General features: G+C 43.9%; 1 protein-coding gene across 8 annotated transcripts in view; it reads right to left on the bottom strand.

Moving 5' to 3' along the window:
• The window catches only part of nsun6 (NOP2/Sun RNA methyltransferase 6), a 79,021-nt gene that overhangs the window by 44,508 nt on the left and 8,756 nt on the right, over window positions 1–25,757 (bottom strand). For 7 of the 8 annotated variants that reach the window (XR_010969081.1, XR_010969079.1, XR_010969078.1 and 4 more), the window contains exons 2-8: window positions 23,893–24,006; window positions 22,535–22,690; window positions 18,510–18,598; window positions 16,996–17,105; window positions 7,345–7,498; window positions 5,988–6,069; window positions 3,877–3,996 (exon numbers count right to left, since the gene is read on the bottom strand). Coding sequence is in view for 5 of the 8 variants with exons in the window: in XM_068013443.1 (XP_067869544.1) it covers window positions 3,877–3,996; window positions 5,988–6,069; window positions 7,345–7,498; window positions 16,996–17,105; window positions 18,510–18,598; window positions 22,535–22,690; window positions 23,893–23,970 (789 nt within the window). In the remaining 3 variants the exon portion in view is untranslated. Of the gene's footprint in view, window positions 1–3,876; window positions 3,997–5,987; window positions 6,070–7,344; window positions 7,499–16,995; window positions 17,106–18,509; window positions 18,599–18,770; window positions 18,958–22,534; window positions 22,691–23,892; window positions 24,007–25,757 lie in introns of those variants that run through there. The other variant, XM_068013453.1, reaches the window with a different exon arrangement.

The following is a 25,757-nucleotide window of genomic DNA, read 5'->3' on the forward strand; positions in this document are numbered from 1 at the left end:
ATGTTTGAAAAACAATGCCCTGGCCCTACATCAGCTTTTCCACAGTCAACTGCTGCAGTAGTTTAGTCCTTTAGCTTGAAACCTCATTTGAATTAAGAACAGTTAGCATGGTACGATTAATTTGTATAGTTCTGTACATTATGGTGTTGAGTTGCATGAAATCCATTCGAAAATGTTGAACCTTTACATAACCTGTTCACCTGTATCCAATCATCATCAAGCACCCAGTATATCATCCAGACTCTGCAATCTCTTTAGCACTAATTGTTTAACAATTAAAATTGCCAAACCAACAAACTGACATAATGGAGAAATTACTTATTAATGATATTCTAAGATTCAGCAGGACTCCAGCAAAGGAGCATCCCCGTAATATTTTGCTGGAATAACTCTAGAATATTTCACAGCAGTGTAACAGAGCATCTTCTTTTCACTGTATTTCCATCAACAACAACTCGCATTTATATAGCGCCTTTAACATAGAAGAACATCCCAAGGCACTTTACAGGAGCATTCTTGAATAAAATGTGACACCAAGGCACGTAAAAAGATATTACAATAAGTGACCAAATGTTTGATCAAAGAGTTAGGTTTTAAGTAACAGCTTAAAGGAGAAAGAGTAGAGAGGCTCAGACAGGGATTTCCAGAGCTGAGGGCCTAAGTAGCTGAAGGCATGGCCGCCAGTGGTGGAGCAATGAAACTCAGGGATGCACAAGAGGCCAGAACTGGAGGATCGCAAAGTTGTTGGAGGGTTGTGGGGCTGGAGCAAGTTGCAGAGATAGCAAGGGGTGAGGCCATGAAGGGATTTGAAAATACGGACCAGAAGATTAAAATCGAGGCATTATTGGCAGAGGGGATGGGTGAATGAACTTGGTATGAGTTAGGATACTGGAAGCAGTGTTTAGGATGAGCTCAAGTTTACAGAGGGTGCAAGGTGGGAGACCAGCCAGGAGAGCATGGAAATAGTCAAGTCTAGAGGTAACAAAGGCATGGGTGAGGATTTCAGCAGCAGTTGAGCTGAGGCCAGGGCAGAGACAGATGACGTTACACAGCTGGAAGTAGGAGTCTTGGGGATGGAGCAGATATGGGGTCAGAAGCTCAGCTCAGGGTTTAAAAGGACAGCAAGGTTGCAAACAGTCTGGTTCAGGCTCAGACATTGGCCAGGGAGAAGGACAGACTTAATAGCTAGGAAATGGAGCAAATACTTGGAAGCTGTGATATTAATGGAAGATATACATCTAGAGGTGGAATACATCCTATTAGACAGTACATTCCTACTTAACAGCTTTTCTTTAAATAATTTTGAAGCAGGTAACTTTCAAAATCTTGAAGTAAAATTTATATTTAACCTGTTTTTTTTAAAGAGAAAACAGAGTTGTCGATGTGCTTAAGAAAAAAAGTTATTTACTTCAGAAATTGTATAAGGGTTAACAGAGATAGCATAAATAAAAAGCGAGAGACAGAAAGAGTGCAAAGCGATTTCATGTTGTTAGTTCAAATTAAAAAAATGTCGAATTTTGCAGAAAAATTATTGATGTGGTTTATTGACAGTTAGAAAAAGGAAATTGCCAATTCCTTACACCTTTAACACAGAGCTCCTTAGTGTCAACAGCTGAGTGAAAGAGAAAGATTGGCAGGCAGGTTCTTCATTGTTCTAATTTGAATTTTTTTAAAGCTGAATTCCAAAAAATATTTGCTGGAAACAGATACAAGTGAGGGAATGAAGGGAAACAAGCTGAAAGTGAGGGGTCTCTGGTCTTGCGCCAACCACCGTTGGAGTTAGCAAATAGTGGCAGGAAAAGAGGGGAGGGGAAAAATTTTATTGGTTGGATGGTAAAGAGTGAAATGAGCAGAGCAAGGGAGGGGGACTATATAGGAGATGGGTGAATAGCTGAAAAGGAAGAGTTAAGGGTAATAGAAGTGATATTGGTGGGAAGGGGAGAAGATTATTGGAAGGTAAAGAGTAGGGGAACCATGTATGATTAGAAGAAGTATAAGAAGAGAGCCACTGAAGGCCACATTTTGCCTGTAATCCAACCCTAAAAAAAGTCTGCAGCTGCTGGTGATTCCTTTCCCCACCACACTGTTATACCATCTGCCAAAAAGAAAAGAAAAAGACAGAGAGTGATGGAGAAGACAGAAGTAGAAGAGGTGAGAGACACAACAAAACAAAGGCATCAGACAGTTACAAGAGTAACCATAATCTCCAACTTGCTTCGTGCAATGCCACAGGAGACCGACTACCATATATCTCCAAGGCCCATGTGACTAACAACTTCTGGCATTTACAGGGCTCTGAAGGTAGCTTCTGATTATATGTCCCTTATATTCCTTAATATTTAAAGACACGAGCATTACTTTCTAAATTCAGCTGAGCTCAGCTGCTAGCACTCTCTTGCATCAGAAGGTTGTGGGTTCAAGCTCTACTACAGACTTAAAAATATAATCTAGGTTAACATTTCAGTGCAGGGAATCAGTGCTGCATTGACAAAAGTGTCATCTTTTGGAAGAGATGCTAAACTGAGGTTATCTTGCATCTTTTTTTAAAGGTCAGGCTTAGCTGAATGATCTGAATAAAAATTCCCTTTGTTAACGGCCCAACTAGAAAGGAGACATTGCTGGATCTGGTGCTGGGAAATGAAGTGGGCCAAGTGGATCAAATGTCTGTTGGGAAGAGTGATCATTGTATCATATGGTTTAGACTTGTAATGCAGAAAAGTAAGGAACAATATAAAGGTAGAATGGCTAGATTGGAAGGGGGCTAATTTCAATGCGATGAGAAGGGATCTAGCCAGGATGAAATGGAACCAAAGACTGACAGGAAAAACTGTAACGAAACAATGGGTTATCTTTAAGGAAGAGATGCTTCAGATACAGGCTAGGTACATTCCAACAAGGGCAACTGGCACGGGAACCAAAAACAGGGCTCCTTGGATGACGAGGGAGATAGAGATTATGATGAAACAAAAAACGAGGGTGTATGATGCATGTTGGGTGAATTCTTCAAATGAGAACCAGGCCAAATACAATAAGTTGAGAGGGGAGATGAAGAAGAAAATAAGACTGGCAAAGAGAGAATATGAAAATAGAATGGCAGTCAATGTAAAAGTGAACACAAAAATCTTCTACTCGCATGTAAATAGTTAGCAGGTAGTAAGAGGTGGAGTGGGGCCTATTAGGGACAAAGAGGGTAATAGATTCTTAGAGGCATAGGGCAAGGTTAATATACTTAATGAGTACTTTGTATCGGTGTTTACTAAGGAAATCAGACTAAATAGAAGCAGAAAGAGTAGAGGCAATGGATAGGGTAATAATTGATAGGGGAGGTGGTATTGGAAAGGCTGGCTATGTTGGCACATCTTTATTTATTTTTATTCTCTCGTGGGATATGGGCGTCACTGGCAAGGCCAGCATTTGTTGCCCATCCCTAATTGCCCTTGAACTGAGTGGCTTGCTGGGCCATTTCATAGGGCAATTAAGAGTCAACCACATTGCCGTGGGTCTGGAGTCACATGTAGGCCAGACCAGGTAACGACAGCAGATTTCCTTCCCTAAAGCACATTAGTGAACCAGATGGGTTTTTACGACAATGATAGTTTCATGGCACCATTAGTCAGACTAGCTTTCAATTCTTGATTTTTTTTATTCATTGAATTTATTAATTAACTGAATTTAAGTTCCACCAGCTGCCAGGATGGGATTTGAACCCACGTTTCCAGGTCATTAGCCTGGGCCTCTGGATTATTAGTCCAGTGACATTACCACGACACCACCTTCTCCCCTTTATGGGCAAAACCAGATACCTTTCAATTTTTCATTAAAGGAAGTGTCCATTATTTGTCACAAAGCAGATTATTTACAGTGTGTTAGTCCTACCTCATCATTCATTAATGCTGCAATATGAGTCGTCTTTCCACCGGGGGCAGCACAAATATCCAAGATTCTCTCTCCAGGGTTAGGATCCAACACATGACTCACTACCACAGATGGTAAGTTCTGAACATTAAAAAAGTATATTATCATGTTCCACAGACCTGCACAATTAACTTATATCTTTGCAGAATTTTAAGATAAAGTTTTCATGTATATTAAGACAAGTATCTCCAAAATTTAACTTTTTAAATAATGCAGCACAGTATTTTATCACAAAGGCACAAAATTCCTGCTAACCCCATCCATCAGCACATTCTTCTGGAAGTTAAGTAAACACTGAAAGCGTCGACCCTAAGCAAATTGCTCTTAAATGTTGCTGTGACTTCAGCTGGCCGATTTCCCACCTTTTCTTTTAGTGGTCTGCCCCATTGCTAAGGAAGGTGATATCCAAGATAGTACTAGGTGGTTGTCGACAAATGGAATTGGATTTAAAAGGAATTTTCAAAGAATTTTTAAATTGTTATAATTTTGCTTCTGACTAATTGAGGGAAGTATTCATTTTTAATTTTAAATCCAAGTCTTGCTCTTACTTGCAGCACTGTTCCTGTCCTCTGGGAACTCTGAGTCATTGACAGGAGTCAATGAAACATATGTACGGGATTATCCTCTATTTTCCCTATTTTGCAGAAGAGGAGAATAAGGAGGAATACAGGGAATGCAATGCACCACAGGAAGTATCTGGCACAAGTCTGAAAGTTGTGAGTTCAAGTCTATTCCAGAGGCTGGAGCACAAATCTAGGCTGGCAGTTCATCGCAGAGTTGAAGGAGCACTGCACTGTCAAAGATGCTGACTTTTGGCTAAACCAAGGCCCTGACTGCCTTGGATGTAAAAGATCCCATGGCACTATTCTAAGAAAAGCAAGGGAGTTCTTCCTTGTATTCTGGTCAACAGTTATCCATCAAACAACCATCATTAAAACAGATTATGAGGGCACTTATCTCAAGTTGTTTGTGGGACCTTGCTGTGTGCAAATTGGCTGTCATGTTTTCTACCAGTGACTACACTTCAAATAGTACTTAATCGGTTCTAAAGCACTTTAAGTTGTGAAAGGCACTGTATAAATACAAGCACTTCTTTTTGCAGGTACCCATACATTTGCATATGTAAAGCAAGGTTCTATTTCAACCAGAGCAGCCAGCAGTGCTTAATTTCTCATTGGTGAAATACTTGCATTGGTGGGCTTTTGGGGGGTGGGGTAGATCCCTCCTTTGTGGGCAATTTGTGGCCCAGAGGACCCCACCAGGAACAATTGTATCCCCCCAGAACCCCTCCCTCTGGACCAAATGCCTACCCCACCCCCCTTGCCAAGGCCTTCTGGACTGACCCCAGCGACTCGGCCTCACCTACCTCTTCTCTGGGGTTCCAGCGCTGGGCCTGCACCTGAGGCCTCTGCAGTATCGGCAGTGGCCACCACTCCCTGTGACGCTGTCGATACTCTTGAGCTGCCAGCCATGTGATTGGCCGGCAGCTTTTGGAGGCAGGATCCCCGTCCCTTTCAAGAATTTATCAGGACGGGATCATGCCTCCTTAAACTTTGACCCCAAAAGACTGGAGGATTGCTCCAGGGGTTTGAAAAAATGTGGAGGTGACGATCCCCCCCCAACTTTTCGGCCTGGCGTCGGGAGCCCTACTTCCTGCACAAAATCCAGCCCTTCATGTTTCAGATGTACCCTCAATTCTACTCTAGCACAGACCTTCCCTTTTGTCCTTACCCCACCTCTGTACTTGCTTAAAACCTGTTTTATCTCTAACATTTTTCCAATTCTGATGCAAGGCCATTAACCCGAAACGTCACTGTTTCTCTCTCCACAGATGCTGCCAGTCCTGCTGAGTATTTCCAGCATTTTCTACTCTTATTCCTGTAAGCTAAATCGTTTCTGGACAGCATGTAGTACATACAGAGTTGCCGACAAGTATAGCAGAAGCAGACTTTAATACTGAAATGGAATGAAGTGAATGACTTATTCAGAGTGGAACAAAGACAGAACTACAAGGAAAACCGTGAACCAGTGCTGCATCTGTTATTTCAATATATAGCAGAGTTCAGACTTACCTGTAAAAACACAAAATTAGATAAGAGGTTGTCAAATGATGGGCTGATGTAGACTCGCTCTGTCATTCTAATTCCCACACCCCTGAGAATGAATATACAGCAAATATAATACGTTAAAAAAATATTGTACACACATACACCTGCCACAATTCTAATCTTTAAGGATTTTAATAGCATTATTTTAGGTGCAAAATATTAGTGATACTGTATCATTATTAAGAATGAGGATACAAGCTTCATATTACATAGGCCTATATGTTGTTTACAATGTGCTCTACATTCTGCAATAAACTTAGCCTTACTTGAACAATTTCATTTGTAAAAATCTATATTTTGAACTGAATAGAATGGACTCATTAATAATGTATGAAAATACGATGAAATACATGTTAGCTAATGGAATGTTGGCTTTTATCTCAAGAGGACTGGAATACAAAGGAGTAGATGTTATGTTACACTTATACCAAGCTCTGGTTAGATCCCATTTAGGGTACTGCATTTAGTTCTGGACAGCACACCTCCGGAAGGATATTTTGTCCTTGGAGGGGGTGCAGTGCAGAGTCACCAGAATGATAATGCAAGTCTTTCTTTTTTCCCTTTTACTGGGGCTAAACAGGGATAACTTATGAGGACAGGTTGCACAGACTAGGCTTGTATTCCCTTAAGTATAGAAAATTAATAACTGATCTAATTGAGGTGTTTTAAGATGATTAATGGAGTTGATAGGGCAGATATAGAAACTATATCATCCAGTGGGGGAAGTCGAGAACGATGGAGCATAACCTTAAAGCTAGAACTCGGCCACTCAGTGGTGATGTCAGGAAGCATTTCTTCATACAAAGGGCAGTGGAAATCTCGAGCTCTCTCCTCCAAAAAGCTTTTGAGGCTAGGTCCACTGAAAATTTCAAAAATTAAAAACAGATTTTTGTGAAGGGTGATTGCACCAAGACTGGTAGATCGCGTTGAGATACAGATCAGCCATGATCAAATTGAATGGTGGAATGGGCTCAAGGGGCTGAATGGACTCATCTAGTTCCTATGATCCTATTTCTATGTTTTACATGCAGGACACCTCTAGTTTAAAACAAATAGTTGACGAAACTAAAACTCTTTGAACAATTCACTCAGCATGTGGGTCCCAAATTTCAGATGTGTTTGTTGGGCATGTTACAAATGTAAGGAAAGTCAGGACATGGAACATTTAAGGAGTGTAGCACACCTATAATTTAACAAACATCATAACTAGAATAACAAGATCAGTATAAATTTTGGTTCTGGTTCAATACATTGAAATATTTATTTTGGAATGAATAAAGCAACCACATATAAAACCACACAATATTTTCAAAACATTTACCTTAAAGTGCAGTTTGAGCAAAATATTTCATTGCGGCTTAATTCAGCAATTCCATTCCCTACAAATGCTTTTGATCCCATGAATTCTATTGCACCCCTTTTACATTTGCCACAAATATCTGAATATACAGAAACTGCATCACCAGCTTTCATTACTGAAACAAAGAAAGAGAAGGTTAATTTTGAATTGTATTTCTACTTTCTGGACAAATTAATGAAAAATACAATGTAAAGTCAAGTATTAAGGTCAGAATATTAGATTTTAGTGAGTGATAGAAAAACAGTTACAGAATATTTTTCAATGAATTATCAAGTGATCATGAGATCACACATGGGGCGAGATTTTACAGGCTGTAGGTGATGGGTCCATAGAATCGCAATGGGTGCCGGAGGGCCTGTTGCTGCCCCATCGCCAAGCAATTTTGCCAGGGGAAGATGGGCTGGCGACGGCCTTTCTGCCCAGAGGCCAACTGAGGCCCTTAAGTGGCCTATTAATGGCTATTAAGGGATTCTTCCTGTCACCGCGAGGATCTAACCAGCAGTGGGGGGGTTGCCTCCGCCAGGCAGGAAGGGCGCCTTGTAAAATGAGGCACACTGCCTGCGGGCTTGTGGAAGCGTGGGCTTCCTCCGTGGCCCACAGAGCACCCCTGCTGGTAAAATCTCTACCTCTATGGGGCCCCCCCCCACCCCACCCCCCCCCCCCACCCCACCCCCCCCCCCCACCACCCCCCACCCCACCCCCCCCCCCCCCACCACCCCCCACCCCACCACCACCCCCCCCCCCCACCACCCCCCCCCCACTACCACCACCCCCCACCCCACCACCACCCCCCCCCCCCCACCACCCCCCCCCCACTACCACCACCCCCCACCCCACTACCACCACCCCCCACCCCACCACCACCCCCCCACCCCACCACCGCCACCCCCCCCCCACCACCGCCACCACCCCCCCCCACCACAGCCACCCCCCCCCCCCCCCACAGCCACCCCCCCACAGCCACCCCCCCCCCCCCCCCACAGCCACCCCCCCCCCCCCCCCCCCCCACAGCCACCCCCCCCCCCCCCCACAGCCTTCCGGACTGGTCCCGGCGACACTGCCTCACTTACCCGAGGTCCGGTGTTCCAGTGCTGGGCCTGAGTCCAACGCTTTTGCAGTACCGGCAGTGGCCACTGCTCCCGATACTGCTTTTTTTTTAAGGTGGCCTTTATACCCCAGGCCTCTTTTATATATTTCATGTCGAGAGGGCCTTTATTCCTCAGGCCCCCTTTATATACATATTTTTAAAATAACTTTATTAATGACAGATAAATAAACAAAAAACTCAATGCCATTCTCGGCATCGACAATGCACTCTAGTCCCTGCGGTGCCCACCGGTCGCGGAAGGCCTCAAGCGTACCAGCAGACACTGCATGCTCCTTCTCCAGGGATACCCGGGCTGATACTGCTGTGCTTCCAGCTCTGGAATTGACCAGCAGCTCTTGAGGAGGGATCCCTGTCTTTAAAGGGACAGAGATCCTGGTGCCGGAAACTTTGCCTACAGAACAACAGAGCATCATGCCAGGGTGGGGGGCGGGGGATTGAAAAGGCCGAGGCAGGGTTCCCCCGCCTTGCCAGGAGCCCAGCCGCCTCCACAAGATCCTGGCCAAAGAGTTTTATGAAAATAAACTTGCTCGCAGCTTTGTGGGGGGGGGGGGGGGGGGGGGGGCAGCAGGTGGGTTTGCAACAGCGGGTCGGGAACCTGTTTGATTCAGTAGTAGGCTTTGCCATGACTATTTAACTTAACCGTGGCGTGACCATCGCACTTCCAGATCTCCCTCTCAGTAACAGAGTGCGGAAGGTATGACAACCCACGCCTGTCAATGGAAGGCTCTCTATTTAAAGGGGCCCTGACTGGGATCAGAATAGCTGCATCAACAATCCTTGTGAAGCCAGAAGGAGGATGGAGGAAGATATGGGAAGGCTGCCCCCAGGTTCTCTGACTTTTCCCTGGAGGTCATGCCTGAAGAGGTGAGGGACAGAAGGGAACTGTTGTTTTCCAGAGACCAGCCGAGGCCAGCCGGCCAAACAAAGCTGACCTGACTGGAGGTTGCGGGCAGCAGGAATGTGGTTCCTCAAAGCTGAATGCAGTGCTGCAAAGGTTTAATGACCTAATAAGGGCAGGAATGGTGAGTGGCACAACACTTTGAGGTGCCAATTCCTATACTCTGACTTCCCCAGCATTCTCCTGCACAGCACTCCTCTGACCAATACACCTTGCAGCTCTAGTCATTCTTCCCTCTCCACACAACTACTCACATCTCCATCTGAATAGCCAACACACACACACCCACCCTTATATTTTTGCCGTCTCGCACCCATCCCTCACAGTTACCCTCCACAAATGTTATCATTCTATCCTCTCCACACATTCCACTTCTCACACTCATAGCTCACTGCATTATCTCATTGCAGAAGAAAGAGCTCACAATTCACAGCATGGATTTGTTAAGGGAAGATCTCGTTTGACCAAGTTGATCGAATTTTTTGAAGTAATGTAGGGGGCACGATCAAGAAGTTTGCAGACCACACAAAAATTGGCATGTGGTTGATAGTGAGGACAGCTGTAGGCAGATATCGATGGACTGGTCAGTTGGGCAGTAAAGTGGTAAATGGAATTCAACCCAGAGAAGTGTGAAGTGATGCATTTGGGGAGCTCAAACAATGCAAAGGAATACACAATTAATGGGAGAATACTGAGAGGTGTAGAGAAGGTGAGAGACCTTGGAGTGTATGTCCACAGATCCCTGAAGGTAGCAGGACAGGTCGATAAAGTAGTTAAGAAGGCATATGGAATCCTTTCCTTTATTAGCTGAGGTATAGAATATAAGAGCAGGGAGGTTATGCTGGAACTGTATAACTCATTGGTTAGGCCACAACTCGAGTACTGTATGCAGTTCTGGCCACCTCATTACAGATAGGATGTAATTGCACTAGAGGGTACAGAGGAGATTTACGAAGATGTTGCCGAGACTGGAAAAATGCAGCTATGAGGAAAGACTGGATAGGCTGGGGTTGTTCTCCTTGGAACAGAGAAGGCTGAGGGGAGATTTGATTGAAATATACAAAATTGTTAGGGGCCTGGATACAATAGATGTGAAGGGCCTATTTACCTTAACAGAGAGATCAGTGACTAGGGGGCATAGATTAAAAGTGATTGGTAGAAAGATTAGAGGGAAGATGAGGAAAACTTTTTTCACCAGGGGGTGGTGGGGGTCTGGAACTCACTGCCTGAAAGGGTAGTTGAGGCAGAAACCCTCAACTCATTCAAAAGGTGTCTGGATATGCACCTCAAGTGCCGTAACCTGTAGGCTACAGACCAAATGCTGGGAGGTGGGATTAGGTTGGGTGGCTCGTTTTTCGGCCAGCGCAGACACAATGGGCCAAGCGGCCTCCTTCTGTGCCATAAGCTTTCTATGATTCAACAACTCATGCACACCCTCCACCACTGCAGATACGCACACCTCAGTGGATCCCACATTAGAGATAGTTAGGTTGTTACATGGGGAGGTGCACATCACGTGAGCAGAAGCGGGTACTGGAGACAGGGACAGCATTGGAGAGTTCCTGTCAGAGGGCGCAGGATATTCCAAGCTCTGCTCAGCCTGATGTAGATGCTGAACCACCGACAAAGACAGAACTGCGGAGCAGCTATAGAAAATGTGTGTGCCTCTGTCAGCACTTTCACAGGCAATGCATACCCTTGGAAAGATAATGGCTGAGTCTATTTCTACCATGAATGCAAGCACTATGATGTCTCTGGCATTTGCAATGATTTCCAGCTCCATGGAGAATCAGACACAGCAGCAACCGAGTGTATGCTGATCCTCACCAATGGCCTGCACACTCTGCCACTTTACACAAGGCAGAGGTAAGACTCAACTTGGTAGCTCAACACCTCACTGAAATGCAGCAAGGTGCTCTTCAGCTCTTGGCTAGCAGGAAAATACAGATGGGCCATGAGGGGGAAGATGGAGAATGGGCACGTGATAGTGGGGACTCTTCAAGTCAACCCCACTTCTCATATTGTACAGGGAGATTCACTTGGGTGTGTATAACAATGTTCATGGCATTAGATTTACAGTGTCTCTTGACAGCGCAGCCAAGCGCCGATGTCATCACTGCGGTCCGAACTGCATACATGCACGGAATGCATTCATCCTTGCTCACACGCAAAATACTTACCAGTACTAATGCACGCGAATACGTCATCATGCAAAGGGACGTCAGCCTCCAGCTCGAGTTTTGGAAAGTGGCCTCAATTGCTGCTTCTCTTCCCCACTCCTTCCCGCCATTCTCCCCCACGCCCGCCTGCTTGCTGCTCCATTTCATCACTGGTCCATCCTGCCGCTCGCTTTCCGCCTCGCCGCTAGCACCCCGCTCACTCCCCCTTACCCCAACAACCGGCTGTTTCTTCAGGCCGTGAGGTGGGGAGCGAGCGGCTGGACAGAACACTGACCAGTCTGGCACCATAGAGAACAGCGGGATTGAGCGGCAAGTAGTCAGGAGTGTCGGGATGAAGTGGCGAGCACTGAAACGGTGGGAGGGAGTGGCGAGAAAGTAGGCCTGTGGGAGGGACCGGGAAACTGAATGAGGTGATTGAGGCAGTGATCGCAGGAGGGAACAGAGAACAGAAGCATTGATCACGAAAGGTACTGTTGGGGTCTGGAGATGGCGATCGTGGCCATTGAGGGGTGAGAGGGTTTGGGTTCAATTTTTTTTTGTGTTAAATTGAACAGCACCATCTTTATTACTGGCAGCTGCCTGAGACGTCAATTTTTCAGTCAATAAGGCTGCATTTGTGCATGTGTCAGTCTGCGCCACCTAGCAGTTGCATTGTCAGCGAATACAGCCTTACATTTATGTCTATTTCAATGAAACAAACAATTCATTTGAACTTCTCATTCTTCTGCCTTTTACTTTGTTGCATCCCTAATTCTAACTGGACAGTAGCCTTCAGGTGAATGGAAGAAAAGGAATGGCTGTGATTGCGACAGTAGGAATTTTAACTGTGGGAATGAATTATGTAAGGGGTGGGGGGGGGGGGGGGCGGAGGGGGTGTTGCCAGAGAGTTTATGAATGCATTGTCACATGACCTCACACACTCAGATTAGCTGAAGTGTGCGTATATAAAGCCACCACAGGCTTCACTGGCAGCCAGGTGAGCAGCTGCAGGCACCCTGACCGCTCTGGTTCCTTTGGAGGAGGAGGATGTCAATCGGTCTGCACCTTCCTCTTCCTGCAGCTCTATTTCTCTATGCAGCGTGATGTCATGCAAGGCATAGCCGACCTCAACCATTCTGGAGACTCTTGATGAGGCAAACTGAAGGGCGTCCCCAGAATCTGTTGTGCCACCTGAATCGCATCTTCAGCAACCCAATGGCGTGCTCTATGATCATCCTTGTGATCATGTGGCTCCTGTTGTACCTGTCCGCTTCAATGGTAGGGTTCCTCACAAAAGTCATCAGCCAGAACCTCAGAGAATAGCCTCTGTCTCCAAGAGGGCACCCACTCTGTTAATTGTATATCAATTGTATTTAATTATATGCAGGTGGAGGGCAGTAATTGGGGTTTCACTGGAGCACATACAGAGAGACTGAAACTGTGGTGAGGTTGAATTAGGTGGTGTATGCTTGTAGCGTTTCACTCTGCAAATAAATCTAAGACTGAGCAAAGATTGGCTCCAGTGCTATCCTTCATCAACTGGCTTTCTGGAATAGCACACGTCATGCTGTGTAGAGGTGCGAAAGCCTGTGCGAAATGTGACTGTCACAAGATGAAGGAATCACGACAGCTTCCAGGATATCTTGTACAGATCTGCATGATTATCTTCCAGTGGTCACATACAAGCTGAACATTGAGAGAGTGGAATCTCTTCCTACTGATAAAGACTCCAGACTGATCGGAGGGTGCCTTGACTGCCACATGTGTGCAATTTATGACACTCTGTACCTGTGGGAATCTAGCCAATGCAACAAATTCGATAGCCCTCTGCATCTGACTGGCTTCATCAGTGTCAAAGTGGACTTAAGCAGCAGCCTTGGCAAACAAGGCATCGGTCACAGGGGAGATGCTCTTGCTGGCAGCAGATTGTGAAATCCTGCAGATATCACTAGTAGATCCCTGGAAGGAACCGGAGGCAAAGAAATTCAGGGTTGTGGTGAACTTGATGACCACTGGCAAAGTGTGCCAACCTGGCTTGCTCCAGCATGATACAAATGTCAGCACTGACCTGCCGTCAGTGAAAGCCTGAGCCTCCTGAGGCACTATTACTCCATTGTGTACAGGAAGCTCATACTGTCTGTATATCCTGTACTGGGGGTTTCACCTCCTTCAAGCTGGAGATCTGTGTTCATCCCCTCTGTCCTGTGGAGGGGCCAGTGGCTGCGGAGAAGGCAGCTGCTGTTGATATTGTTGCTCCTGCTGCTCCTCTTGTTACTCATCAGGGGTCCATGCTATAGCTGCATAGTGAAGTCTGACAGGAGGAAAGATCAGATCAAGGTGAGTAAAGTCCAAGGTAGGGAAATGAATTCCAAAAAGTTGGAATCACCTGTGAAGCAGTGAAATGAAACTCTCAATAAATGCTGTGGGCACAAACCTTTCACATAGGCTGGCCAGCAGCTATGCATTTTCATTATTTAAAGGCTTTCAAACCAGTTGTTTTCATTGATCAATGACTCTCCACTGCGTTCTTGCCTTGTTGACCCTGGTGAGTTCCACAGAGCTCAGAAAACCCATCTGCTGGCTGTTAAAGCCAGAATCCTAGGTTATAGCCACAATTTATTGTTTTTTTATTTGAATGACTCACTCGACAGCTCCAGGGGGTTTCCCACTCACCTCCAAACACACCCCAGTAAAACCAGGAAGTGGGCAGGAACTTGTCAGGTTTCCAACCCACCAACACTTTTCAGGACTTTAACCCCTCCACCCACACCCAAAACTACCACTTGCCCATAGCAGTTAAAATTCTGTCCATAGTATCAATATATGGGCCGAATTTTATCAGCCCTCTGGAGATGGCCTGGGAGATGGAAGGGCTGGTAAAATGGCAGAAGGCATCGGAAGGAAAGCCAGATATGTTCTTGCCACCACAACATTTTCCCAGAAGCGGGAAAGGTCGTGTGCAACCGCCTGCCAACTGGAGGCAGGTGGCCAATTATTTCAATTAAGTGGCCAATTAATGGCCACTTTCCACCCCCGCCGGTATTTTACCAGTGTCAGGACGGACCCCCGCCATAAAGGAAGACTGCCAGATATATGGAGGCGGCCTCCCAGCAGATTTCCATTCCTGAGTGGCCTTCCTTTACTGCCACTCCTTGGCTCACAGAGGGGCTCCCGCTGGTGGCAATGGCCGCTCCCTAGGCTCCGACGCCGCCTCTGGAGGGTTCATCCCCTCCTATTGCCAGGGCCTGCCTGCCTGCCCTGCCCCGGCACATTAAAAAAAATTCTTAACAGCCCTTTGACTCTCCTCCTGCCAGGGATGGAGAGATTTTTGGTCTCAGGGAATCAAGAGGTATGGCGAGCAGGCGGGAAAGCGGAGTTGAATCCTAAGATCAGCCATCATCGTTTTGAATGGCGGAGCAGGCTCGATGGGCCATATGATCTACTCCTGCTCCTATTTCGTGTGTTCTTCTGTTCTGCCTGCACCCTCAACAGTGGACACCTCTATTGGTGGTGTTACCAAGGCTGCTGGACCTCTGATTGGGCCAGCAGCTCTGAGAGGCTGGCTGCCATCCTTAATTGGACGATGGTCCCAGCAACGGAATCTTAATTGGCTGCCGCTGGTAAAATCCCAACAGGGGTCCTGCCATCTGTGTTTGGTCCCGATGGCGGGACTACCTAACTTTTTGTAAAATCCAGCTGACGATGTTACATTGCTTGATGACAGCAATTATTTCTTAAATAGTTATTGAAAGAGTGGAATGGACATCTCTCTGCCCGATTTTTTGACTCTATAACAGAACATTAAAACCTTAGGCAGGAAGTTTTCGTACCCCACCATCCCCCCTCAACCGAGAGCAGGCGAAGAGCTGGGTGGGGGTGGGTGAGTAAAATCACGTAGGATGGTGGGGCTTCCGTGCCTGTCACATACCCATCCCCGCTGCTATTTAACCAGCAGCAGGGGAAATGGCAGATTGCCCTTAGGCCGGTTGAGGCCCTCAGGTAGTAAATTAATGCATGGGAGCGGTGCGGATGGGCACTTCGGCACCTGAGGAGGCCTCCTTGTGGGCTGGGGGGGGGATGATGGGGTGGAGGAGAGGCCCTCCGGATCGGGCACGCTGCATCCCATGGAGTCCCCCACCCAGGGCAGCACAGGCCACCTCCATTGAAACATCCACCACCATCCCCCCACTACCCTATTGTTCGACCACCACTAAACCCCACCTCCCCCACCCCCCGACACAATCACCAGGGCCTGGCTGATTGTGTCGGGGAAGGCCCAACCCCACTTACCATTTCAAGGCCGGCATCGATCGTGGCTCCTTTCGCTTGATGCAGTCCCAGCAGTGACCATCGCTCCAGGTGGCACTCCAGGGACTGAAAAGCTGCCAGCCTTCTGATTGGTTGGACATCCTGCCTCAGAGGGACGAAAGCCATGACCTCAGGCAATTAAGTGCCTGAGCCACACAAAATAGCAGCGTGGCTTCCAGGCCAAGCGGAGGCGGGCTTTCCCCCAAACTTCCAGCCGGTGGGTGGGGCCACTGCCTCCATGTAAAATTCTGGCCTTGGTTTCCCAAGCAGCATTTTATTAACAATGACACGAACCCATTTAAAATTCCGCTAGTTTTAAAATTACACAGGCTAAAACCTATGCTAAGAGAGGCGGCCTATTGGTTCACCAAGATATTTCCCTCTTGTAGGGTACTTGGTGCACACCTGACTGAGGAAGAAGGGAATGAAAAGTAGGAGGAGGAACATGATACATCCAATTGTCCATTTTACAAGCACATTAGAGCTACATAGTGGTGTACAAAGTGCTCGAAATTGGTTGCTCTAATTTGAATTTTATGGATTAGAAGCAAAAGACAATCGAACAATTAGTGCTAACTTTTAACTGCAAGTTGAATATTAGAACTATAAATCTGGAAAAATTGAGAATACATGTAAGGTTTTTGAACAGTTTGGGTTTTACTTTGGTTAGTGTTAACCAAAATTGGCAATATATGCATGCAAAATGACATATTACCACTTCACCATTTTAGGCTCATCAATAAGTAGCTCTAACCTAGTGACCTCTAATAACTAAATGAGTAATTGCCCCATGCGGTATGGGATACCATACAGTCTGGAAAGATTGCACATTAAACACCTAAATCTGTGCACAGTTACCAAATTGGCAGTGGAATCAGTAATATTAGTTTCAGCACTCCCAGGCTGCAGAAATGGGCCAATATTCCTGCTCTCAATTTCTATTGAATGGCTCCTGTTGCAAATGTGGGCACAGATACCAGATTAAGCTCAGGATCTGCTGTAATGTTTCCCAAAATTGAACATTCTAGTGGCACTCACTGAGGTACTATGGGGCTAGTCTGAACAGACACTCCATCTTCTCCTTCAGAGAGAAGCAGCAAAATGAAATAAATAGAGAGAGAGAAAAAAACACAACTCACGTTTTGGAGCTGACAGAATACCAGGAATAAAAACATGTGCTCCACGAAGTACAGCATTCCCACATTGTGCTCCCACAATCACTTCAAAGGAATGTCTCTGCAGAGTTACCCTGGAAACAGGAAATAACAGTTGTCAAACAAAGTTCCTGAACAACATAACATTCGATTAGATTCCTTTCCGACCATTCTTATACACTTAGCAACATTTTTGAAATCGTTTTTCAGGACAAGTGATGATATGGGGGAGAAAATGTGAGGAGGGTGAAGTGGGGGGGAGGAGGGCAAGGGCGAAAGGGAGGGGTGAGGGGCAAAAGAGGGGGGAGGGCTAAAGGGAGAGGGGGTGGAGGAAAGAGAAGGGGAAGGAGCAATGCCAAAGGACATCATATAGCAATTACCTTTCTATAAATAAATCATATTGTTATGGAAGGAGCAGTGGTGAAAAACTGGAGGAATTATGAAACAAAAGTCAACTGTTTGAACTGAGCTACAAAAAAATGGACACAGTTAGGCTACAGCCAAGATAGAGGTGACCTGCCACCACCCCCCCTCCTGTACTGACAATAAACAAGCCTGTCTTCAAAGATGAAACTCATTAACTCTGTCTGAATTCGCTTTGCGGAAAACACATGGAAGCCCATTGCATGTTAATGACTCTTTCCTACAGGAATGGGACTAACAAAGGTTCTGTGGACAGACTGACTCCACAGCCCAAACCAAGATAAATATGTGTGAAGCAGCACCATTGTAACAGAATGGTCCCCATCCAGACACCAACAGATAGCAATGGTTGCCATATCATGGACCATCGTGTGGTCACACCAGGCAAGAGGGCCCTTTGTTACTTGACAGAGACTCAAATGTGATGGATTTTTACTTTAAAAGGTAGCTTTCCGGAGAGAGAAAAAGGATCAAGCAAAGACCACAGAATGCCAGTTCCAGCTAGAGGCTGTGAGATACGGTCTAGCTAAGCAGAAGAACCCTGTTAACAACGTTAACAACACCACAGCAGAGATATTGCGAGGTGACTTTGAGACTTTCCATCTGTGCAAGTAAGCCAGGATTCACATCACCAACTTTGGGCTGAGTTTTAACCACAGAAGACTACAACACTTCAGCCACTCCAAGACAAGGAACATTCAGGCCTACAACACCGTTATAAAATTTTCCACCCGATAGAAACGCTAAAGGTTTTTTAAACAATGGACTCTAGTACAGTAATTTGGACTTTATTTGCATTCCTACCCTTTTCTCTCTATTTATCTATTCTTATGGGTGCATGTGTGTGCGAATGCATGTGTGGGTGAGGTTGTGACTATTTCGGGAATTGTTTAAAAATAGTTATCTTTCTTTTTTTAAGCCTATGAGAAAACCTGTCATTTGTCTGTTTATTTGACCCAGAAAACTCAGGGAATAACACACCACATTTAACAAAACTCCATCTGCGGTTAGTTGGGAGGTGAAAAGTGGAAGTCACCCACACCACTTATCACCTGTTCATAATAATATATGCATACCTAGGACCAATAACTGGAATTAGAAGAACATCTGGAAGTTTTGGATGCTCTAATACTGGAATATCACTCATAGGCAATCCTTTAAACTGCTGCAAATTAAGTAATACTGTAATTTAGTAAGAGTCAAGCATCAAAAGCACCAAAACATTTTTACTTTTAGAAATACATATAATTTAGAAAAAATACATGTAGAACTTTGAAAAGCTCCTGAAAATTTGAATGAATTATACTCAAATAACACTCACTCACTAATTTAATTACCTCTTCAAAAGAATCTCAGCATGCTTTTAAGATTGGATCTGTTGCTTCTAAAAACTTGCTCATTGCTTTTGGCTTCTTCTGCTCTATTGCTTAGTATTGAACAGCATCTCATATATTGCTGCATGTTTCCTACTTCTGAAGTACAGTATAGTGCAATACATCTGTCAGATTTATGATAACAGCAGCTTGGATATAACATTTTCTGCAATGTTTCCAAACTTTAGTCTGCATCTTCCTGAAACAGAAGCAGTTTAGTATAAAAAAAAGCATTAAAAAATGATTCCATATTTTTCCACTTGATTTGAACTACTATAGAACATACCAGTTTATAGTATAGGAGTCAGCCATTTAGCCCATAAAACTCTGCACTCTGTCTCAACTATTCTCTGTGGTAAAGTATTTCAAGCTGCCATAGCTTTTGGTTTAAAGAAATTTCACCTAACCTCTCTCCACACTCTTAATCATGATTTTAAATGATGGCTCCTCGTCACTGGCCTCTCAACTGAAAAAATTGTCTTTCCTAATCGGCACTACAAAAAATCTTCAGAATTTTAAAATCTATTAAAATCCTCTCAGTCATCTCTGCTCCAGAGCTCCTGCATCTCAAGTCTCTCCCTATAACTGGTATCGTTTTGGTAAATTTAAAGACAGAGAAAATAATGCTAATTCTATAATCAGTCACATAAAACTGTATACAATTCTCTAATATAATCTAATATAATATATTATACAATTCTCTAACCTTGGCCTGACCATTGTCTGGTCCCACTTCGCATTATCTCTCTGCTCTTGTACTGTATGTCCCTATTTATAAAATGCAAAATAGTACTGGCTTTTCTTTGACTTTATCTATCTCCATGTCTCCATTCAAGGAATTATAAAGTAATATCACAGGGTTGTTCTGTTCCTTTCGGCATTCTATTTAATTTATAATTGCATTCCTTGATTTTCCTCTCCCAATAATTATGAGCTCATGATTAATTTATACCACATATAACTTACAGGCCTTAAAGTTAAGTGGTATTGATGTCTCCAGAGCTTAGAGACCCATGTAAAAAGCTGTCTCAAGAGGCAGCAACGAGTGGCTATGCAGACATTGCTGCTGGAAGAACAAGCTTCCTGGCCTCAGTATGTTGATCACCTCAACCCATCTGTCTAGGCCAACAATGTAATTTGTTTTGGCTTACAGTCATGTCCATATCTTGAAGTCAGTAGAGTTTTAGGTACCAAAAACATCACTGAAAATTACAACTTTAAAAATCTACATTATGCTGCTCCTACAATTCCACAATATAAATGAGGCCTAGTTCACAACAGTGGGATTCTCAAACAGAAATTACTTCTTGCTGCTTAAATGCAACATCAAATTATGCTCTGAAAACTTCAAATAAGATGCTTTTAAAGAACTCAATTTAGGATTTATAATTTGGGCAAATTAATTATGAGAAAAAAGAGTTTATCACTAAATATACTGTAGTGACACTGTAATCAACCAACTGTTTAAGCTAATAAAGCCAATAATCCAAACTGGTCCAGACTGAACTACTTTATCTTCACTTCTGCATTATTCTCTCTTACCAGTCTCAATACATTACAGGGCTATTGGGACTACTTTGAGTAGCTCTTTCAAAGAGCCGGCATAGGCACAATGGGCAGAATGGCCTCCTTCTGGAATGTACGATTGCACGATCTCCAAATTGCCCCCCACAACCCTGAATTTCAAAAATGAGCCCACCAGCTCATAATCTTGAACCTTCATAGCTCAAAGAGTTCTTATGTGCAAATGCATGAAAATGTAATGATCAGGAGGTTATTTAACTGCAAAATTACCCAGCTGTAATAGTTTACAGCCTGTACTATTCCAATGTAGAAGCAGCAGCATTATACTAAAATCTCAATTCATTTCATGGCAGACAACATTCAAATAAAGCTTCACATTATACACAGACATTTAATATTTAGGTTTTCCAAAATCTCCCTGAAAAACAGAATGGTTGGTGTTCTGTGAGACTGCTTCCAGGAAAATTTCAAGCTTTTCAATCTGGCAATATTCATGACTGACACAGATGCATGCCGAAAATGAATATTTATCATTTGTCAGCCATAGCTATTCAATAAAAATAATTAATCCCAGTTGTCATTTATTGCAACCAATGCATTTTTGCTTTGTATCTAATTTGAGAAAACCCCAGAAAGCTGGTAAATAAGTCAAAACTGGAAAAGTTGGACTATTTTGCAAAAAACACAGCGCTTCTTTCTCTCTTCAACTATTTTAGCCGCTTAAAATATGCAAGTAATGGTGAACAAATTTTGACTTGCAGTTTTTCAACATTACCCACTTTTTGGCAGACACAGTTCATCAATGACAAATATAAAAATGTATTAGCAAGTAATCACTTCCAGTGAGCAAATATTATATTGATAATTTTCAGTCTTTCCCAATTTCCTGAAGTACAAGCGAGTAATTTCTCAGTCCCCAACATAATTAGCAAAGTGTGAGACTGATCAGAATACATGTAGATGGGCTGAGACTTGTTTAGGGAATTGGACAGCATATATGGCCAGAATTTTGCATGGCAGTGAAGGCCCCGCCCACCGACTTAAAAGTCAGGGGCGAGGCCACCTCTGCCGGGCCTGGAAACCACGCAGCAATTTTGCGTGGCTCAGGCCCTTAACTGGCCTTGGGGGGAGACTTCTGCCCCTCAGAGGCAGGAAATCCCGCCTCCAGCAGCGCCACCAGGAACAGTAGCCACTGCTGGGACTGCACCCAGCATGAGAAGCAAGAGGCGGGCTTGGCCCCGAAAATGGTAAATGGGGTTTTGGGCCTCGCCTGGGACAATCGGCTGATCCCTGGCAAAGGGGGCAGAGGTCGATCAGGAAGGCAGGAGGTTTTGCTCCAGCGAGGGCAGCTTGTGCTGCTGGTGGCCCTCTGTGGAGCACAGGGTGCCTGATCAGGAGGGGCCCCTCCAGGCCCGCAAGGAGGCCTCAGCTGACAAGTGCCCGGTTGTCGCTGGTAATATATCAGCGGCGGTGGGAGGAGGCCCTTAAGTGGCAATTAATTGGCCACTTAAGGGCCTCTATTGGCCTGGGCAGGCAGGCCATTTGCCACCTCCCCTGCTGCTGGTAAAATGGCAGTGGGGGCGGGCAGGCGACGGGAATGGCACCCCACCCCCGCCTCCCATTCAATTTTATTTCGCATCTCCCGCCTCCAGCCTGCTCCTGGGCTTGGTGGGGGGGTGGGGTGTAAAATTCTGGCCCATGTCCTACATCCTGTGACATAACATGTCAGTGGTGCACCTCAAATCAATATTGTATACAGTTCTGATAAAACTTGTAGACATTACAGATGAGATTTATTTATAGCTACATAATTACTAAAAAAAAAGTTCTGAAATTTATTTCATTCTAGTCCTTTATAAAACAAACAGTCTTGGAGTCTAATTACTTCCCAGCTAAGCTTATGCTACTATTTGTCACAGTAAAATAAAATGGTATAGATACTTCAAAAAACAAAATTATTTTGTCACTGCCAAACTTCACAATGGCTTAAAAAAACTTGCTGGTTACTTTTAAATATATTAAATCATGGTCTTGTTCTGAATCACACATTGTGATTTAAATTCAGCTCGTCAGTTAATTCATTTCATTCAGCCCAAAAAATTATGCACATATAAATTAAAAGGCCAGCAAGACCTTGTAAGCCAGGCAAAGTCATATTACAACTTAACATCTTTAAAATATGAACAAACTGAACCAGAGCAAACCTTCTGGATCTCTTCAGTCAACAATTTTTTAACATGATCAGTGGAGGCCATGCAAGTATTGACTCTGATGCTTGTGAAAGCTGGAGGATGCGACAAACATCTTAACAGGGCTTCAAAGTTGAACTCGCACTGCTCAGAACCCAAAGTTGCCAAAAGCTAAAAATAGAACATCTATTTGTTATAAAAAACACAAACAGTGCAGTAAAGTTAATGTTTTTTGGCTGCATCAAATAAGCAATTATAAAACTTAATATGCCCAGAATTTGCAGATTTTTGATTGCGACTGTCATTATTATTCGCCATTATTACCCCGCTGAATCTGTCTGCAACTTCAGGATTTAACCCAAACGCAGATAAATGTGAAAATCCTGAAGCTGCAGTCTGTCATTCACTGCACTGCCACAGGCCGTGCTGTAGACCCTGCAGAGCTGGCAATTAGCTGATTTGGCAAGAACTTTTCCTTTTCCGCTCTAATAATGTTAGAAACCCCATTAGGTTCAGGCTTGTTCAATTAAGTGTAACTGGGTTTTTAATTGTGAACTGAGTACTAACTACTGCTGAACAATCAATTTGGCCCTGAAAAAATGTGGAATGTTGTTAAATGTTTCCATTATGATTAAAGTAATTATTTTTTGTACAGTTTGTTCATGATATTTCAGCTTATACCTTAACCCCATACGTATGTCCCAATTTTTATTTCACTCGGTGAAATTTTTAAGAAATGATTTGATTATTAGTGCTTTTCATTTCCTGGTTTGCTGTCTACGAAAATTCTTCAGTGATCGGCTGCTTAGACAGCCTGATGACATCCGTGCAGCTCGGTTTTGGGAAGCCTCATTAAACAATGCTACAATCCACTGCACGTCGAGAGATGTAAAGTTCTCGCCACAGAGATCATTAGATCTCTCATTGTTGCTTTCTGTGAGATCAGTGGCAATCGCCGTCACTTTGTTTCTGATCACAAATTATGGGCCATAAATAAAAGTCTCCATACCATTAAATTCATAATGTTTAGAGAAAGGCCATATTCAATGAATAGAAAGTAAGTACTCCTCAGCAGCAAAAAATCCAACCATGCTTTACTTTTCTTTAGTTTTGTTTCTGAAATAGCCTTTGATTAAAGAAATCTAGGAATGAAGTTAAGATTGAAAATTATTTCATAGAAATGATTCTGAATACTTTGATTTCAATTTGTTAATTGTCTTTGTATTTCTGAGAACTTTGGCAATCGCTACTGTCTAAACATTTGCATAGTTACCAGTGCCACTGAGTCCGAACACTTTATTAATTCACATTTCCTAATAGTTTTTCTTTATTTACTTTTTTGAAATACCACTTTAACTTGAATAAATCATTACCTCTTTATTTTTAAAAACACTTTGGAGATATGCCTCCACCTCTGGCTTCAGAGAAATTTTGGGGAATACAGACAGCATTTTTCTTTATTCAGTAATCTCACAACCCAAGGTTCACTGAAATAAAGTGACAAACAGAACAGGTCATATCTGCACAAAAATCTCTAGCAATTTTGGGAATAAAGGGTTAATTTCACCGCACGCTGTTAGTACCCTAGTATGGTGGTGCCATTTTACATGTTGACACTAAAAAGACACTGGCGTAAGTCAGAGATGCCAAAGTCTTAACGTACATCTGGTTTTTATTGTTGATTAAATGTACATGGTCTTACGAAAGGAAAATCGTGTTTGACAACTTTATTAGTTTGTTTTTGAGGATGTAACTGGTAGGGTAGATAAAAGGGAACCAGTAGATATAGTATACCTGGATTTCCAAAAGGCATCTGATAAGGTGCCACACAAAAGGTTAATAGACAAGATAAGGGCTCATGGAGTTGGGCGTAATATATTAGCATGGATAAAGGGTTGGTTAACGGACAGGAAGCAAAAAGTAGGCATATATGGGGCACTTTCAGGTTGGCAGGCTGTGACTACTGGAGTGCCATAAGGGTCAGTGCTGAGGCCTCAGCTATTTACAATCTATATTATTAGCTCAGATGAAGAGAGAGAAAGTGTTGTATCTAAGTTTGCTGATGATGCAAAGATAGGTGGAAATGCAAGGACACAGGAGAGGCTGCAAAGAGATATAGACAGGTTAAGTGAGTGAGCAACAAGGTGGCAGATGGAGTATATTGTGGAAGTGTAAGATTATTCATTTTGGTTCTAAGAATAGAAAAGCAGAATATTTTTTAAAAGGTGTGAAACTTGTAAATATTGCTCTTCAGAGAGCGTTGGGTGTGCTTGTACAAGGAACATAGAAAGTTAGCATACAGGTACAGCAAGCAATTTGAAAGGCAAATGGCATATTGGCCTTTATTGCAAAGAGATTGGAGTACAAGAATAAGGAAGTCTTGCTACAATTATACAGGACTTTGGTGAGACCACACCTGGAATACTCTGTGCAGTTTTGATCTCCATATTTAAGGAAGGATATATTTGCATTGGAGGCAGTACACCAATGGTTCACAAGATTGGTCCCTGGGATGAGAGGGTTATAAGATCATAAGAACTAGGAGCAGGAGTAGGCCGTCCGGCCCCTCGAGCCTGCTCCGCCATTCAATAAGATCATGGCTGATCTTTTCGTGGACTCAGATCCACTTACCCGCGCTCCCACCGTATCCCTTAATTCCTTTAATAACCAATAATTATCCAATGATGAGAGGCTGAGTAAATTGGGTCTATATTCTCTGGAGTTTAGAAGAATGAGAGGTGATTTCATTGAAACTTACAAGATTCAGAAGGGGCTTGACAGGTGGACACTGACAGGTTGTTTCCGCTGGCTGGGGAATCTAAAACACGGGGACACAGTCTCAGGATAAGGGAATGATCATTTAAGACTGAGATGATAAGAAATTTCTTCACTCAAAGGGTTGTGAATCTTCAGATTTTTCTATCCTAGAGGGTAGTGGATGCTCCATCATTGAGTATATTTAAGGCTGGGATTGCCAGATTTTTTGGTCTCTCAGGGAATCAAGGGATATGGGGAACGGGCGGGAAAGTGAAGTTGAAGTCCAAAATCAGCCATGATCATATTGAATAGCGGAGCAGGTTCAACAGGCTGGATGGCCTACTCCTGCTCCTATTTCTTATGTTCTTATGTTAATGTGTCGAATGAGAAGATTGGTCACACAGATCAATATTTATGGAATATAAACAGAAGGTGCTGGAAATACTCAGCAGATCCGGCAGCATCTGTGGAGAGAGTAACA

This window comes from Heterodontus francisci, chromosome 2, assembly GCF_036365525.1.
Source record: "Heterodontus francisci isolate sHetFra1 chromosome 2, sHetFra1.hap1, whole genome shotgun sequence".
In the NCBI taxonomy this organism is placed as follows: domain Eukaryota; kingdom Metazoa; phylum Chordata; class Chondrichthyes; order Heterodontiformes; family Heterodontidae; genus Heterodontus; species Heterodontus francisci.